This window comes from Poromitra crassiceps (assembly GCF_964638095.1).
Source record: "Poromitra crassiceps genome assembly, chromosome: 3".
Classification (NCBI taxonomy): domain Eukaryota; kingdom Metazoa; phylum Chordata; class Actinopteri; order Beryciformes; family Melamphaidae; genus Poromitra; species Poromitra crassiceps.
The window spans coordinates 21,297,911-21,312,766 of record NC_139625.1 but is presented as its reverse complement, the minus strand read 5'-3'; the positions used below and the strand labels follow the sequence as shown (position 1 = coordinate 21,312,766).

Below are 14,856 nucleotides of genomic sequence, written 5' to 3'. Positions count from 1 at the left end.
ATTTAGAGAGCGTGTGCAGCATGCCCCGCACTCGCCGCAGGCTCTCGTTATACAGTAGCCTGTTTGAGGAGACTACTCGGAGCTAAAATCTTCCGTGGGCATCCGAATGAAGCCAAACTATTTCGGTGAGTAAAACATAATATTTTAAGCTGGAAATGAGGACCGTGGTGTAAAAAAACGAAATTCTCCTTTAACATGGTATGGTAGCTGCTGTAGTAGATCATCCAGTCAGGTTCTGGTGTCTGTTTGTGTGTGGGTGCGGTGGGTGTGTCACTTGTGTCGGATGAAGATGCTCTTCTTGCTAGAGCTCTTGTCTGCCGTGCTGAGCCCAATGAGAAGCCTTGCCTTCTCGTCTTCCTCCTGCTGCTGCAGGTTGCTGTCTGCCTTCCGTTCAGATGCCTTCCCCCGCAAGTCTGAGCCTACAGCGGGCTTCAGACGCAACTTCTCCTTTATCATCTGTGCTACAAGCGCTTTCCGACTGTCCCTTTTCACAGCCATGGCAAAGTCTAGCCACGTCCAGGTGTTGTTATGGTACTCCAAACAGGGCAAAACCAGGTTCAGATCCTTCCAGTCCACACTGCTTTTTTCTCCCTCATAGCTGACACAGAGGGGCACTTGGGGAATCTGAATGTAGATGAAGGAGTTGTTCATAGCAGCTCTTTCCTTCATCTTATCAATGTCATCAACTGGATGCTCAGGAGGTTTTCTGAACGACCTTCTGACCCCGCCTGTGCAGTTCAATCCCTGGGCGACACCCTTGCTCAGGCCCATAGCACCCATGGCGTCCTCTGACGGCTGCCGTGGCTTGACTGGGATACCAGTAGTAACCAATCGTAACTTGCCTTCCTCATCAGTAACATCCTCCTCCTCTACATTTCTTTCGGGGAAGAGAAATCTCATAATTTTTTTGAAGAACTGGTACATTAGCTGGATGGTGAGAGGCACCACATTCACCTCAAAGTGTTCCTTGACAGAGATGCCTCCCACAGGAGGGCGCACTTTACTGAAGATGCGCAGAGAAAACTGGCGGACCGACTGGCAGGCACTCTGAGGACGGAGTACCACCTTGTAGGCGGCGTTGGGTAGCAGGTTGTTCATTGTGAACCAGCCCAGTTCCAGGAGATGCTCTGCTGTGTCATCAGATTTGTCCAGCTTGCTGTACATGAATCTCTGTAGCTCCACTTCTGCGATTCCGAGCTGGCCATCCTTTTCAGTCAAACACCAGCGAGCCTGGGCAAAGTAGATCTCGGTTCTCCTCACCACACTCACATCCTCCGGAGGCTTACACACCTCCAGCTTGTTTGCCCGTTGCAGCTGGAAGTCCTTAAAACACCTGATGAGAATGTTGAGCTCTTCACTCTTCATCTGCATGTCAGTCTTCTCTTGGTTTAGCTGGTTCTGCAGTCTCACGTTGATCTCTGTCAGTTCATCACCACTCAGCTCCACGGGTTGTGCCCTGATGTTGGAGTAAATGTGTTTCTCCAGGCGTCTAATCTGTGCAATGTGTTGTCTGACGGCCTCCTGGATGTGCAGGATGCTGCAGCGTGGCTCCTCGGGGTTACTGGAGATTTCCAGCTGGAAACGCAGACGCTGCTTTTTCTCACTGTGCTCTTTGCGTTTGGGTTCCACATGCAACAGCAGGTTGTTGACTATGTCCAGGATCATAGCATATTGGACACGGTTGGTGGAGATCTCCAGGTCATGGTGAATGAGGGTAAAAGTGTCCACAGCCCCAGCCTGTTTTTTCAACAGGTCATCTTTCTCATGGTTATTCCGTAGCCCTGGTGGTTTAATCTGTGTGGCCAGGTCTGGATCGATGTCGTGGTTGTAGCCGATGTAGTACATGTGGCAGCTACAGCGGGAGATGATGCGTTGCACCTGCTGCGTCTCATTCACCTGGGCTGGCTGGTTCCAGTCTGTAGTGGTGCTAACCATTCCTCCCACAGCCTGGCCACTCTCCATCAGCTCCATCACAGAGTCTAGGTTATGCTGCCTGTGCTCCTCTATGTTTTTCACCTCCAGCCACAGCTGCCTGTCATCCTGTTCAGAGGGGCTCGGCTCCATGGTGGCAAAGTACTGCATGCCATCCAGCAGGCAGGTCCAGGTCGTTTTCTGCTTCAGAGTGTCATTATACCAGGCTGGGTGGTGCTCACACTGCAGCAGCTGGGCCTTGGCTGCAGACACCAGTACACAGCCTACTGTCTCTGCGCCACGTAGCATCATCTGACAGTTGACCAACTCGATAGACCAGTTGCGGTTATAGACATCATCAGTCTGACAGGCTGCGATGCCACATAGCTGGTCTCTGACACCGGAGTCCTCCTCTGAGAACACCACAAACCTATCCGTCTCTTCGATGAGCTTCTGGAGCATAGATGTTCCTTCATTTTGACTTTTTTCTGCACAGTTTGTGCTGGGCAAAACAGGTGTAGTATGAGCTGCCGTAGGAGAGTAGTTGGAGGGAGAGCATTTGAGCTTCTTGGCCTGGAGCTGCGTGTCGATCCTCAGACCCTTCAAAGCTTCAGTGGAGAGGTTCCTCTTCAATACAGCTGCCTTTTTATAACCATCATACAGCCCAAAGGCTATGTTCCTGTTAGTGGTGGTCCAAGAAGCACGCAAGTCCACCAAGCGTAGTTTGTGAGTGTAGGAGGCATTGTTCGCATCCGTGGGGCTCACCTCCTCTTCTATGCGGTTGCTCTGTCGCTGGTAGCTCAGAGAGGACAGGCTGAGCAGGTGAGTCTTCTTCACCTGGGCGTTGATCTGGTGGTCAGCCATCTCATCCCAGGTGGCGGCCATCAGGTGAACCATCACCTGTGACAGCTCACTAAACATCTGAGTCATGTTCCGTTCAGAGATCAGTCTCCTCATCACAGTGCCAGCCTGTGGGATAAGTCTCTGTTCCCCTCTAGTGAAGACACGTCCTTTATTGCACTCCACCTGGATGCCTCTCTGCTGGGCAAAGGAGGCCCAGTAATGCACTTGTAGTTGTGGGAAGGCAGCTGTGTAGGACATGTGTTTATAGTGCTGACGCAGCTTCTTGCGGATGGGCTTGAGGCTGTGGAAGAGGTTGCCTCTGCAGATTGGTCGGGGCACACTGGTCCAGGTGGCCCAGAAGTTCTGCATCCAGCGTAGTGTGCTGCTGTACAGGAGGATTCTGGGTTGACATGGTTCTGTACCACAGTGTTGGTTAAGGTCCATGGTGAAGGAGGGATTGAGGTTCTCAGAGCGAAAGGCTCTGTAGGAGTCATGAGGTTGTCCTGAGGTCACATGTGCAACATTCTCTGCACAGCAGAGCATTACGGCATGATGGTCATGCGGGTTGCCATGGCAAATCCACTGAAGGTCAAGGGTCATGCACATGTTGGGCAGGTGTAGAAAACAGATATCATCGTACTTTGAGGCTGTCCTGACATTAACATCTATGTCACCTTTAAAAACAAACTGCCCTGGTTTCCAATCTAAGTTCAGTTTATTCAATTCCCAGTGCAAGTTTTCTGTGGTGTTATATGGGTCCTGTGTAGCCAGCTGATGAATGTTGGCCTGCTCAATGTCTATAACCCAGTGTCCATGCAGCAGGAGACGACTTTTGTCCCACCAGGCCAGGGGGGGCGAGGGGTCAACCATGGGTTTGGTCAGCAGGTCAACCACCTGGCCAATCAAAATCCACGCAGGGTTCCAACACGGCCCCCACACAATAGTGTAGAGAGATATGTTAGATTTGAAATCATAGTAGAACTTGAGCGGTATCATGTTCCTGTGGACTGTAACATCTCCCCATGGTGGGCAAAGTGGGACAATCTGTCTACGATCGGCACATGTCTGTCCATCCTGCTGTGTCCCAATCAGACGACCTGACAGATCCCAGTCCCGGATCTCAAACAGGTAGCGGGGGTAGTCGCGAATTCTCACCAAGAAGGCGCTGAGTTTGAACTTGACAGCACGGCACCATTGGACCACCAAAGAAAGTCCATCCCTTGGGAAGGGACTGATTCCATCAATGTCCCTCAGCTGCTCTCTCACCCCTTCTGGCCCATGAAGGGATTGGTCAGCCAGCGCCACTAGTTCCAAGTCTGACACAGTCCAGGTCAGCAGAGACTTCCTCATGGGTGAGTTGGCATAGAGGCGGCGTGAGCGCTGGATGTAGATCTCAATGTGCTTTTTCTCCAGAGAGCTATACAGCTCTTCTATCTTCCTGGCAGGCAGAAGTTCTCCGTGCTGCTTGCGCAGATCTGCCACCTTTTTATCCAGAAGTTGCAGACGCTTGGCACTTTGCTTGTTCTCATCCTTCATCAACTCAAAGTTGTCATGCAGCTTGATTTCAAAGACGTTATCCAGGAAGACAAATGAGAACTGGCTGATTTTGAAGACGAGGTCAGGGGGCAGATGTTGGGCAGCAGTGGACTGGCTTGGGGAGCGATGCAGAGTCTTCAGCCACTTATACAGGCTAATGGCAGTGTCAAAGGTGTTTGAGAAGTTGTACTGGTAGGGGAACTCCACAGCAAGGGTAGCACAAGTGAGGACCCAGACACGGTTCTCAAGGGTGGTGAGGAAGGGGAAGGCATCTCTATGGAGCTGCATTTTGGTCAGCTCTGGGTGTGTCTCAACGTCTAGCCCTTTGAAGGAGAAGATGTTGTTGCCATCAAAGTTGAGCATCAGGCAAGGGGAGCGCATGTCCATGGAACCGGCATGCGTGGAGAGTGAGAGGGCTTCTGTGTGCAGGAGGATATAGTTCTGTTCGCTAACATGGGCTGTGAAGTGAGTACGGCCCAGCTCAATGCGCACACATAGCCCCTTACTCTGGCTTGAAACAACTGCACCGTCTACAGATTTGACTGAACTCTCTTCTCCTTGCTCTCCACATAGCATTACCCAAAAAGCATGGGCTTGGGTCATGTGCTGATACAGGAACATGTGGTCTGATGGCGTCCACTCCACAGTGAGCTCCTCTTCACATTGAACCTCTAAGGTCCGGGTGGTGATGTGGTGACGGAAGGCTATAGTGGTGAGTTTGAGGACAGGTTTTGGGGTTAGGGAGCCCTGGCAAAATGGCTCCATGTTCTCTGTGAGCGTCTTTACCAGACACAGGTTAACGCCCTCTAGAGATATGCTGGAACTCTCCCCAGAGCTGAACACCCTGATGGTGTCCATCCGCGAAGACAGAGTGCCTGCCAGATTAGAGAGTGTGAACACATTGACATCCTCCAGACAACACTGCAGTTTGAAAAGCAGCGGTAGGTGTGAGGAGGTGTCAGGGCGGACGGCATTGTCACTAGGGGGAAACACTGAGGCCACATCTGACAGCAGTGGCATCCTGTCTTGGGGCATGCTAATGAGGGACAGCAGGAGAGACAGACACCGGGCACAGTTCTCAGAGAGCTCCACCTGAAGCCCTTTCAGACTGGTCTCCACACTCAGACTTGGAGACTGGATACTAGACTCCACATTGGATCGGTTGAAGGTCCCCTGAACACTGAGGGAGTCTAGGATTAGCGCTTCTCCCCTCACACATTTACCAGGTGGGTGGGGGGCTTGTTGGATATGGGACCCCTGACCCACCCTCCACCAGAAATTATCCAAGGACAGAGAGGCACGCTGGTGCACATTCTGAGACTTCAGGCTGTGTTCGTCAACTTTAATGTCATGAAGATGCTGCACTTCTGCACGGGCAGAGACGAAGCCCAGAGCAAAAGACGTGTCTCCCACCTGAACAGACATGTTGACGTTGGACACAGAGGAGCTGATCATCACAGGAGCATCCAGGTGAGGGAAGCACCATTTTCTATGTGCTACTTTCCTGTGAATTAGCTGTTTCCATGGAAATAGGTCCAACCAATGGGAGAACTCCTGGTGATGGTAGTGGATGATGCAAGTGTTCACTGTAAATGACCCGAAGATGTCTATTGATGTCACCTGCAGGGCAGTCTTGAGGGAGTTTAGGGAGAAGATTCTTTGCCTACTTTGAGAAAGGAGAAGTCCATCTTTTAGAAGGAGCTCAAGGCTGCTCTGGGGGAAGCTCAGGTCAGGAGTGAAGCTCCTGAGGGGAAGGTCCTCACTCTCACATCCATAGCAGACCTTAAGAGACTTCAGAGTCCAATTCAAGTATCTTTTCTGGCTGTGCATGGACATAGTTACATTCATATTCTCAAATTCCACATTGACCTTCTGGGGTATCAGCTGATGAAGCTGTTTCACAGTTTCGGCTTGGAGGAACTCGCTGTTTTCAGATCCATTGTGAATGCTCTTTGAAGGAGAGGGAGGCAGCAGGAGTTGGATGAGGAACAGGCCCTCGTGCAGCTCTGCCATGAGTGTCCTCACACACAGGGAGAGACAACCTGGCTTCATCTCTGGTAGGCTCACATCCCCAGACAGCAAAAGGCTCAGACACACTTCACCCAGACATATGTCCAATCGACTGCTTTTAAGCACTTTACTGCTTAGCTTTCCAACTGAAAGGAACCAAGCCAACCTTTTACTCTGGTGCTCAAGTAACAAGGTGATGCCTGTGACAGTCATGTGGCACAGAGACTCCCACAGGGTTAGATTCATCACCATCACTTTGATTGAGCTGATGTGGAATGAGAGCAGCTGTGACAGAAACCATAGAGTTCTGGGGCTGATTGATATCTTCCCTGAATTGTTTCCATGGCTCTTCCTCACCCTCAGAGGCCTCAGTGGTGCTTGCAAGTCAAATCGGACATTGGTTTCACCGACAAACAATGCCAGGTATCTCGGCAAGTCCTGGTTTAAAAGTTTACTTGAAATCCATATTCTATCTATTTCCAGAGTGTGCTGGGGATGAAACTGGATACTAATTCCTTTGACTGAAAACAGCCCTACTGACTTGATCTTTAGCTCAGCATTTAGTGCATTCTGGAAGAATCGCACAGCCAGAGTGCATATGAGCCACCTGAAAATGAGGACAGCTAGAGTTATTCCAAGCAGACTAATTAGAAGGAAGAATAGCTCAGCTGGCATCACATCTGAATTACAGACAAGAAGTGCTGCTGGTGGCAGTCACTACTATATAGTATGATGATAGTCATATATCACCGAAGATGTCATAATGTGTGTATATTCTACGTTCACATCCGAGCAATTGTGATGTCACCAGTGATGTCACTCAAGAAATTGTGATGTCATTGGTGATGATGTCATCAGTGAGTGATGTCCTCAGTGAGTGGTAAATCACTGATCACATGTATGTATGTCTGTCCTGTGGGCCCCAGCCCCACAATCGCCGATTGGTGGCCAGAGCGATGATGTCATTGTCATCATTGTCGAGTGGTGGCCAGTGGTGACTGATGATGTCATATTAGTAAACAAACACAGGAGAGGGTCTCTCCTCCAGTGAGGAGTGGGACAATACTAATTACCAAGATAAATTGTATTTCTATTTGTCTTTTAGTTATTTTATTTCTAGTTTTTGTCTCCTTTGTTTGTGTGAGGATGTATTGTGATGTCATTGTAATGTCTGTTAAGTGTGCAAAAAAAAATCCATCAACTGTACAAAATGTCAATAGATTTCCTCATTTTTCCTCATTTTTTGTCATCACAACTTTGTTTTTATTTAGTGCCTAGTTTTTCCACTCAAGCAATTGTGATGTCATCAGTGATGTCATTCGAACAATGACTGTTGACAGTCATGTCAATAGTGACATCTTCAGTGATGTCATAAACCCTTCTGTGCTGAGGTTATAAATTGGATGACTCTTGCTCATAGCCCAGCCAATAAAACCTGCGACAATAACATAGAGCATTGACCAAGACCAAGCCACCAAGTCCAATAACAGCGTAACTCTGTCTTGGGTTTTTCATGTGCTACATTGAGTAAGTGCTTAGTCTTGTAAAAATGTCGTGTGTTCACTATAAGTTTTCTTCCAAACTGGAGTACAACACAGTTACTTTTGATGGGGCCCATATCACGCTCAGCGAGCTTAAACGGCAAATTATGGCTCGTGAGCGTCTCAAGGCCAAACACTGCGACCTGCAGATCACCAATGCACAAACTCTGCAAGAGTACACTGGTGATGAAGCCCACATCCCTAAACACTCTTCTGTGATTGTCCGGCGCACTCCGATTGGTGGCGTAAAACCTCCAGGCAGGACGTTCATTATAGATTGTTCTGTCACAGCTCTGGTGGGATCTTCGAGACCCACAGATTCATCCCCTTTGTCACTGGACCAACTCTCCAAGACTGCTAACCTGGCTGACGCAAATGCATCAGAGGAGGACAAGATTAGAGCCATGATCTCTCAGTCCAACCATGACTATGATCCTATATATTACTCCAAGAAGTCACTTGGACCTCCTGCAAACTATATCTGCTTCCGCTGTGGAAAGGCTGGCCACTATATACAGCAATGTCCCATGCTAATGGATAAAAGTGTGGACGGTCCTAAGCCTCTGAAGGTTAGTAAGGGCATTCCTCAGAGCTTCATGATGAAAGCAGACCCGGGCGCCAAGGGAGCCATGTTAACCAGCACTGGAGAATATACAATTCCAGCTATTGATGCGGAGGCGTATGCGCTAGGAAAGAAGGAGCATCCTCCGTTCGTTCCTCATGATCAGTCCTCTGAGGATGAGTCTGACCCAATCCCAGATGAACTGCTCTGTTCAATCTGCAATGACCTGACAACTGATGCTGTGGTCATACCCTGCTGTGGGAACAGTTACTGCGATGAGTGTATCAGGAACACCTTGCTGGATTCAGAGGAGCACATCTGCTTCACCTGCAAACAGTCTAATGTTTCACCCGATAACCTCATTCCCAACAAGTTTCTTCGTCAGGCTGTCAACAACTTTAAGAATGAGACGGGTTACACCAAACATGGGCGCAAGTACCAAGCAGCCCTGCTGCCACCCCGCCCTCAGTTACTCAAGACTCTGCCCTGCAGACAGCACGACCCGCTAATGGCCAGCATCTCGCACCCTCCTGCTCCCAGCCTATCCGCCAGCTCTGCCCCTCCAGCACACGTCCTACCTACTCAGTCTGCGGCTCCTCCCCCTGTTGAGAGACAGGTTTTGCCAATACCTGCACCTGTGCCTGCCCTTGAAAACCGTCATCCTATGCACTCATCCAGTCAGAATGAACCACCTCCACCAGATGAGACTGAGCCAAAGCCTAATGTGACACCAGACTCTTCTGGAACCTCTGACAGTGGACACCAGGTGAGCCACCAGACCTACCCTCTAGCTGTGATTGGACATCCACCTCCCCCTCATCCTTCAGGTCACCACCCAAGGCTGCACCACACTCACAGAGGGGTAGGCAGACACTGGGACAAGCCTTACAGACCTCGAGGAGTGCATCCTCCCCATCTCCTCGAGACAACTCCACCTCCTGGTCCTTCCCCTCCAGTCTACCCGGTGCCTTCCCTATACCCACTACCCCCGCAGTCCTACGCACCTCCCTACTCCTCTGTCTCTGGCCGTGGACACCAGGTGAGCCACCAGGGCTACCATGTACCTGTATCTGTGAGTGGACATCCACCAGCTTCAAGGCCCCCTCATCCTTCAGATCACCAGCCAAGGCTGCACCACACTCACAGAGGGGGAGGCAGACACTGCGACAAACCTTACAGACCTCGAGGAGAGCATCCTCCCCCTCTCCTCCATACAGCTCCACCTCCTGGTCCTGCCCCTCCAGTCTACCCTGCGCCTTCCCGGTACCCACTACTCCGAGAGACCTACGCGCCTCCCTACTTCTCTCCACATGGTCATGTCCCTCCACCTCAAGTCATTTATCAGCACCAGCGTGTCTTTGTCCCTGGATCACCAGGGGTAAACCCTCCATGGGTTTCGCCTGCTCCCCAGCCCGCTTGTGGCCTGCTGCCCCCCTCCTTCTCTCAGACCCCCCTCTCCAAGGAAGATTTCAACAGGCAGCAGCACCACCATCAGGACAAAGTTACCTCCAAACTGGATGAGAGCACTAAAGACTTCCACAAAGAGCTTATGAAGTGCAGGAATGCACCAAAGAGACGAAGACAGTCATATTCTAGGTCCAGGTCATACAGTCGCTCTCCATTCAGCCGCGCTCCCTACTCCAGATCTAGATCCAGATCCAGGTCTTACTCTTGCTCGCCATATCGATCCCGTTCATTCTCACGTGGCAGGTCCCACTCCCATTTTTCTCGACGCAACGGCCGCAATGATAGACGCTCACGTCCATGCTCACATTCTCGTTCAAGGTCTTATGGGTATCGGTGCTCAGGCTCACTACGATCTCCTCCCCCTTATCGGGGAGGAGGCTGGGAGGGAGGGAAAGGAGGAGAAGGAGCCTACAGGTCCAGGCCACTTGGGTACTGGAGCCGCAGCCCTGGTGGGCGCAAGCACCTGCACCCAACACCCCTGCCCCCACCCCGCCCTCAGTTACCGAAGACTCTGCCCTCCAGACAGCAGGACCCGCTGATGGCCAACAGACAGCAGGACCCTCTAATCGCTAACATGCCGCACCGTCCTGTTCCCAGCGTACCCACCACCACTGCCCCTCCAGCACAGGTCCCACCTACTCAGCCTGAGGCTCCTCCCCCTTTTGAGAGACAAGAGGTTTCATCAGCGCCTGCACCTGTGCCTGCCCTTGAACACCATTCTCCTATGCACTCAGCCAGTCAGAGTGAACCACCTCCACCAGGTGAGACTGACCTGGAGCCTAATGTGACACCAGACTCTTCTAGAACATCTGACAGTGGACACCAGGTGAGCCACCAGGGTTGCCATGTACCTGCACCTGTGATTGAACTTCCACCAACTTCAAGGCCCCCTTATCCTTCAGGTTACCAGCCAAGGCTGCACCACACTCACAGAGGGCAAGACAGATACTGGGACAGGGCTTACAGACCTCGGGGAGAGCACCCTCCCCGTCTCCTCCAGACATCTCCACCTCCTGGTCCTGCCCATCCAGTCTACGCGGTGCCTTCCGGGTACCCACTACGCCCGCAGTCCTATGTGCCTCCCTACTCCACCACCGGCCATGCCCCTCTACCTCCAGTCAGTTACCAGCCCCATCCTGTCTTTGTCCCTGGACCACCAGGGGTCAACCCTCCCTGGGAGTACAGAGCCTGGTACAACAAGTGTTATAAAAACTATGACAACCAACATACATCACTGCATCACAGAGGTCACAGCATCAGGGAAAGGGAGAGAGACAGGTTCTCCCCATTGCCCAGAGGTTACTCCCACCAGTGGAGGGGAAGGAGAGGCAGATAGGAGAGGCAGAGAAGGAAGAGAAGCCCCACCTCACCACCACCCTCCTCCCTCTTCCTCTTCAGCGACCAGTAGGCATCCAAAGATCCCGTGGGACCATTGGATAAGCACTCTTGTTGTCCACTGTGGTGTTGGTGATTCTAAAGTCCCACGTGGGAGTGGCGTTATATTGCTCCCTGCATTTCTCCTTCAGCTGTCTCATCGGGAACACCATGTCAACGGTAATCCAGATCTGAATCTGCACTGTGACTCACGATAGACTCCGTCGGCAAGGGTCTGGAACCACTTCAGGACCACACAACAGAAGAGTTTGCCACACTGCTGAGCAGAGATATGCCGCGATAGTCACCTCTGTCACCCTTGTTCTTGTTGAGGGTAACAATGTTGGCATCTCTGATCTCCTGGGGCATGGCTCCCTCTTTCCAGCAGAGGCAGAGGAGTTGGTGGAGGTGGTCTAGGAGTGGGTGTTTAGCAAACTTTTGGATCCCTGCAGGGATGTCATTGTTACCTGGACCTTTGCTAGCAGCGAGTGCCTTAATTGCTGAGCTGAGCTCCTCTTAGAATAGTGCTCAACCCAGTCTTTCATTTGACTGAGCCTGTCCTTTATCACCTTGCCAGTGGTTGACTTGAGGGGAGCAGTTTTCTTCTGCGTGGGGCCAGTGGCCTCTTTGATGCCCTGGTAGACATCTGATGTTGCCCATTTCTTCTTTTTATGCCTCCACCGGCGATAGCCAGGCCGAAGGCATTATGGATCCGGGTTGTCCGTCCGTCCGATGTCTGACGCCTTGACAGAATTTCATCGAATTTGCCTCAAACATCGACTTAGACTCAAGGATGATCTGATTAGATTTTGGTGGTCAAAGGCCAAGGTCACTGTGACCTCTCGAACGCCATTTTCAAGCTTGGTAACGCAATATCTCAGGAATGCCTTGACGGAATTTCATCAAATTTGCCTCAAACATCGCCTTGGACTCAAGGATGAACAGATTAGATTTTGGTGGTCAAAGGTCAAGGTTACTGTGACCTCTTGAATGCCATTTTCAAGCTTGTTAACGCGATATCTCAGGAATGCCTTGACGGAATTTCATCAGATTTGCCTCAAACATCGACTTGGACTCAAGCATGAACTGATTAGATTTTGGTGGTCAACGCTCAAGGTCACTGTGACCTCACAAATGCCATTCCCAAGTTTGTTAAAGCGATATCTCAGGATATCTCAGGAATGCCTTGACGGAATTTCTTCCAATTTGGCTCCAACGTCGACTTGGGCGCAAGGATGAACGGATTACATTTTGGTGATCAAAGGTCAAAGTCACTGTGACCTCTCCAACGCTATTTTAAAGCTTGTTAACGCCATATCTCAGGAATGCCTTGACGGAATTTCATGAAATTTGCCTCAAACATTAACTTGGCCTCAATGATGAACTGTGCCTACATTCACACACTGACGGCGCATGGCGGCAAGCTACCACCTAGTCATCAGGAAAATTTTGGGCTCAGTATCTGACACTTCGACATGCAGACTGGCAGAACGGGTCTAGTTTAGCAGCTCACGGCTCATTTCCAGAACGTGGAGTGATCGGACGGGTGGGAGTGAGAGGGAAAGCCATTGAGACAAGATTATTATAACCTATAAATAGTTAATGGCACTTTTACAAACCATTAATGTCCCTGTGCTATTTAATTTCATGAATGGACGTAGTTATGTGGCTGGATTATTTGGAAGAGAGCCAAATTGGTGAGTAAACAAGTGAAAGTCGAATCGTTTCGTTTCCTGTAGTGCTGCATTATTTTGTGATAAGTGCCCGGTATTAATGTTAACAAATATTAATTAATCGTTTGTGCATATTAATTAATGAAACGAGCAAACTCACGGCCAGATGCATTGATTTCCTCTAGTGCCAAGTGCTGCAAACAGCTTGAATGGTTTATTTTGCTCCCGGTCTAAATGTCTGTCTTGTATCGTGAAAATGCATTAAGATGATAGTGTTGCATTATATATTCGGGAGAAATAAATTGAAAACTAGTCAACATTAGTGCGACCACTATTTTGACTGGTGGCTTTTGGGCGATGTAACAAGCACTCACTTTTTGGCTTTTTGGCACGTTATCGCCTGAATGATGCCTTGAAGGTTTTTCATGGCGTGGAGAATTGCTCTTTGAAATATATCTCTGATGTAGTCTACATTGAAAAATATAATTAAAAGTACCTCGCATAAACACTGATTCCTGCTGCAGCCTGCAGAATTTAGTGTGCAACATGTCTCCACCTCCCCACCCCACAACTCTAGTCTCTACAGCGGAACATCTTCCTCATGCTTAGAAACAATGATCCCTCATGTCTGGAAGGGTAAGAGAAATACCCGCACCTGATTTAACGGCCATAGTCCAGACTTCATGTTTGGAAATGGCCTATGATGCTTAATTAATTAAGGTATCATAAGGGTATACAATTATTTTTCCATTTCTTTGCTAAATCTTTTAAGTAACTTTAGATCTCATTATCAGACAATTGGACTCGAGTCATAGGGACTCTGACTCGAGTCGACTCGAGTCGCAAATTTGACGACTTCCGACTCGACTCGGACTTGGAAGGTAAATACTTGAAACTCGACTCGGACTTGGAAGAAAATGACTCGAAACTCGACTCGGACTTGTGACAAGATCAGCCAAGTGCACCAGCTGGGCGTACGCCTAGGTTTACACGCTACGTCCGATGTAGAACTCAAAGTTACGACTAACTTAATTTTATGACTAGTGCACCCTGTATGCGCTGCGTCTGTGTATGGAGCAGGCGTAAAAGTTACACCCAAATGCGTAGCTACTCACTGACAGCTGTCTCATCTTGATCTGCGCGTGATGCGGCCGGAATCTTCTCCAAAAATATCGATCGATATGTGCTGTAAATAGACGAAAGCTGATGCGTCGGAAGATCTTTCAATTTCTTCCTGACTTCGTCAACTGCCCGCAGTGCGCAGTCTGCCATCGCATTCAGTACTGATTGCACTTGTGATCAAACTGCTTGTGTTGGCGCTGTTAAATTGAGCTGTGAGAACGTTTCTATGCTTTGAATACAACTCTATAAGTTTGAGCTGAGTTGGAGCTGTCTGTCAGCTGTCTCGAGCTCGTCTGAGAAAAGTGTGTTGCTTGGCAACAAGCACGTATTAACGTGAACGCGCACGTCTGCAGCCTAAATAATCTCTGCCTTGTCATTTTTTCTAACCTGTGACTCGACTTGACATAACCTGTGACTCGACTCGAGACTTGACTTGAAATAACATTGTGACTTGACTTGACTTGCCGACAAAAGGAAAGACTTGGGACTTGCTTGAGACTCGGGACCAATTGACTTGAGACTCGCTTGGGACTCGGATCAGAGGGACTTGGACAATTGTCTGCTCATTATACAGACCAAGGGCTCTATTCTCCCCCTGGCCTTAGGCACTAAACTGGCCTTAAACGCAAAGAAACATGCTTTACGCCTGCCTACCGCTTACTCTGGAAGATAGCGTCATGTTTTTACGCCCCGAAATGCGCTTTACACTGAAGAGGCATGCCGCAGTGCCAGAATAGGCCAGAATGGGCGTTTCGGCCTTAAATACCAACCTAAAGGGCGTTAATTTTGCAGTTACCGCTTTTCAAAACCAGGCCTT

The 14,856-nt window shown here is 49.8% G+C and overlaps 1 protein-coding gene and 1 pseudogene across 2 annotated transcripts; one reads left to right on the top strand and one right to left on the bottom strand.

The window, feature by feature from the left end:
* Positions 1-270: 270 nt before the first annotated feature.
* On the bottom strand, positions 271-6,975 carry LOC310773018 (bridge-like lipid transfer protein family member 2 pseudogene; annotated as a pseudogene). The gene has a single exon. The product of its transcript is annotated as a bridge-like lipid transfer protein family member 2 pseudogene (transcript).
* Positions 6,976-7,849: 874 nt separating this feature from the next.
* Positions 7,850-11,661, top strand: LOC310773017 (uncharacterized protein; the record flags this gene model as incomplete). The annotated part of the gene is made up of 3 exons (XM_083632945.1): positions 7,850-11,061; positions 11,397-11,424; positions 11,578-11,661. 3 exons carry the CDS (start codon positions 7,850-7,852, stop codon positions 11,659-11,661), a joined length of 3,324 nt encoding a protein of 1,107 aa, XP_083489071.1.
* Between the last annotated feature and the right edge of the window lie 3,195 nt (positions 11,662-14,856).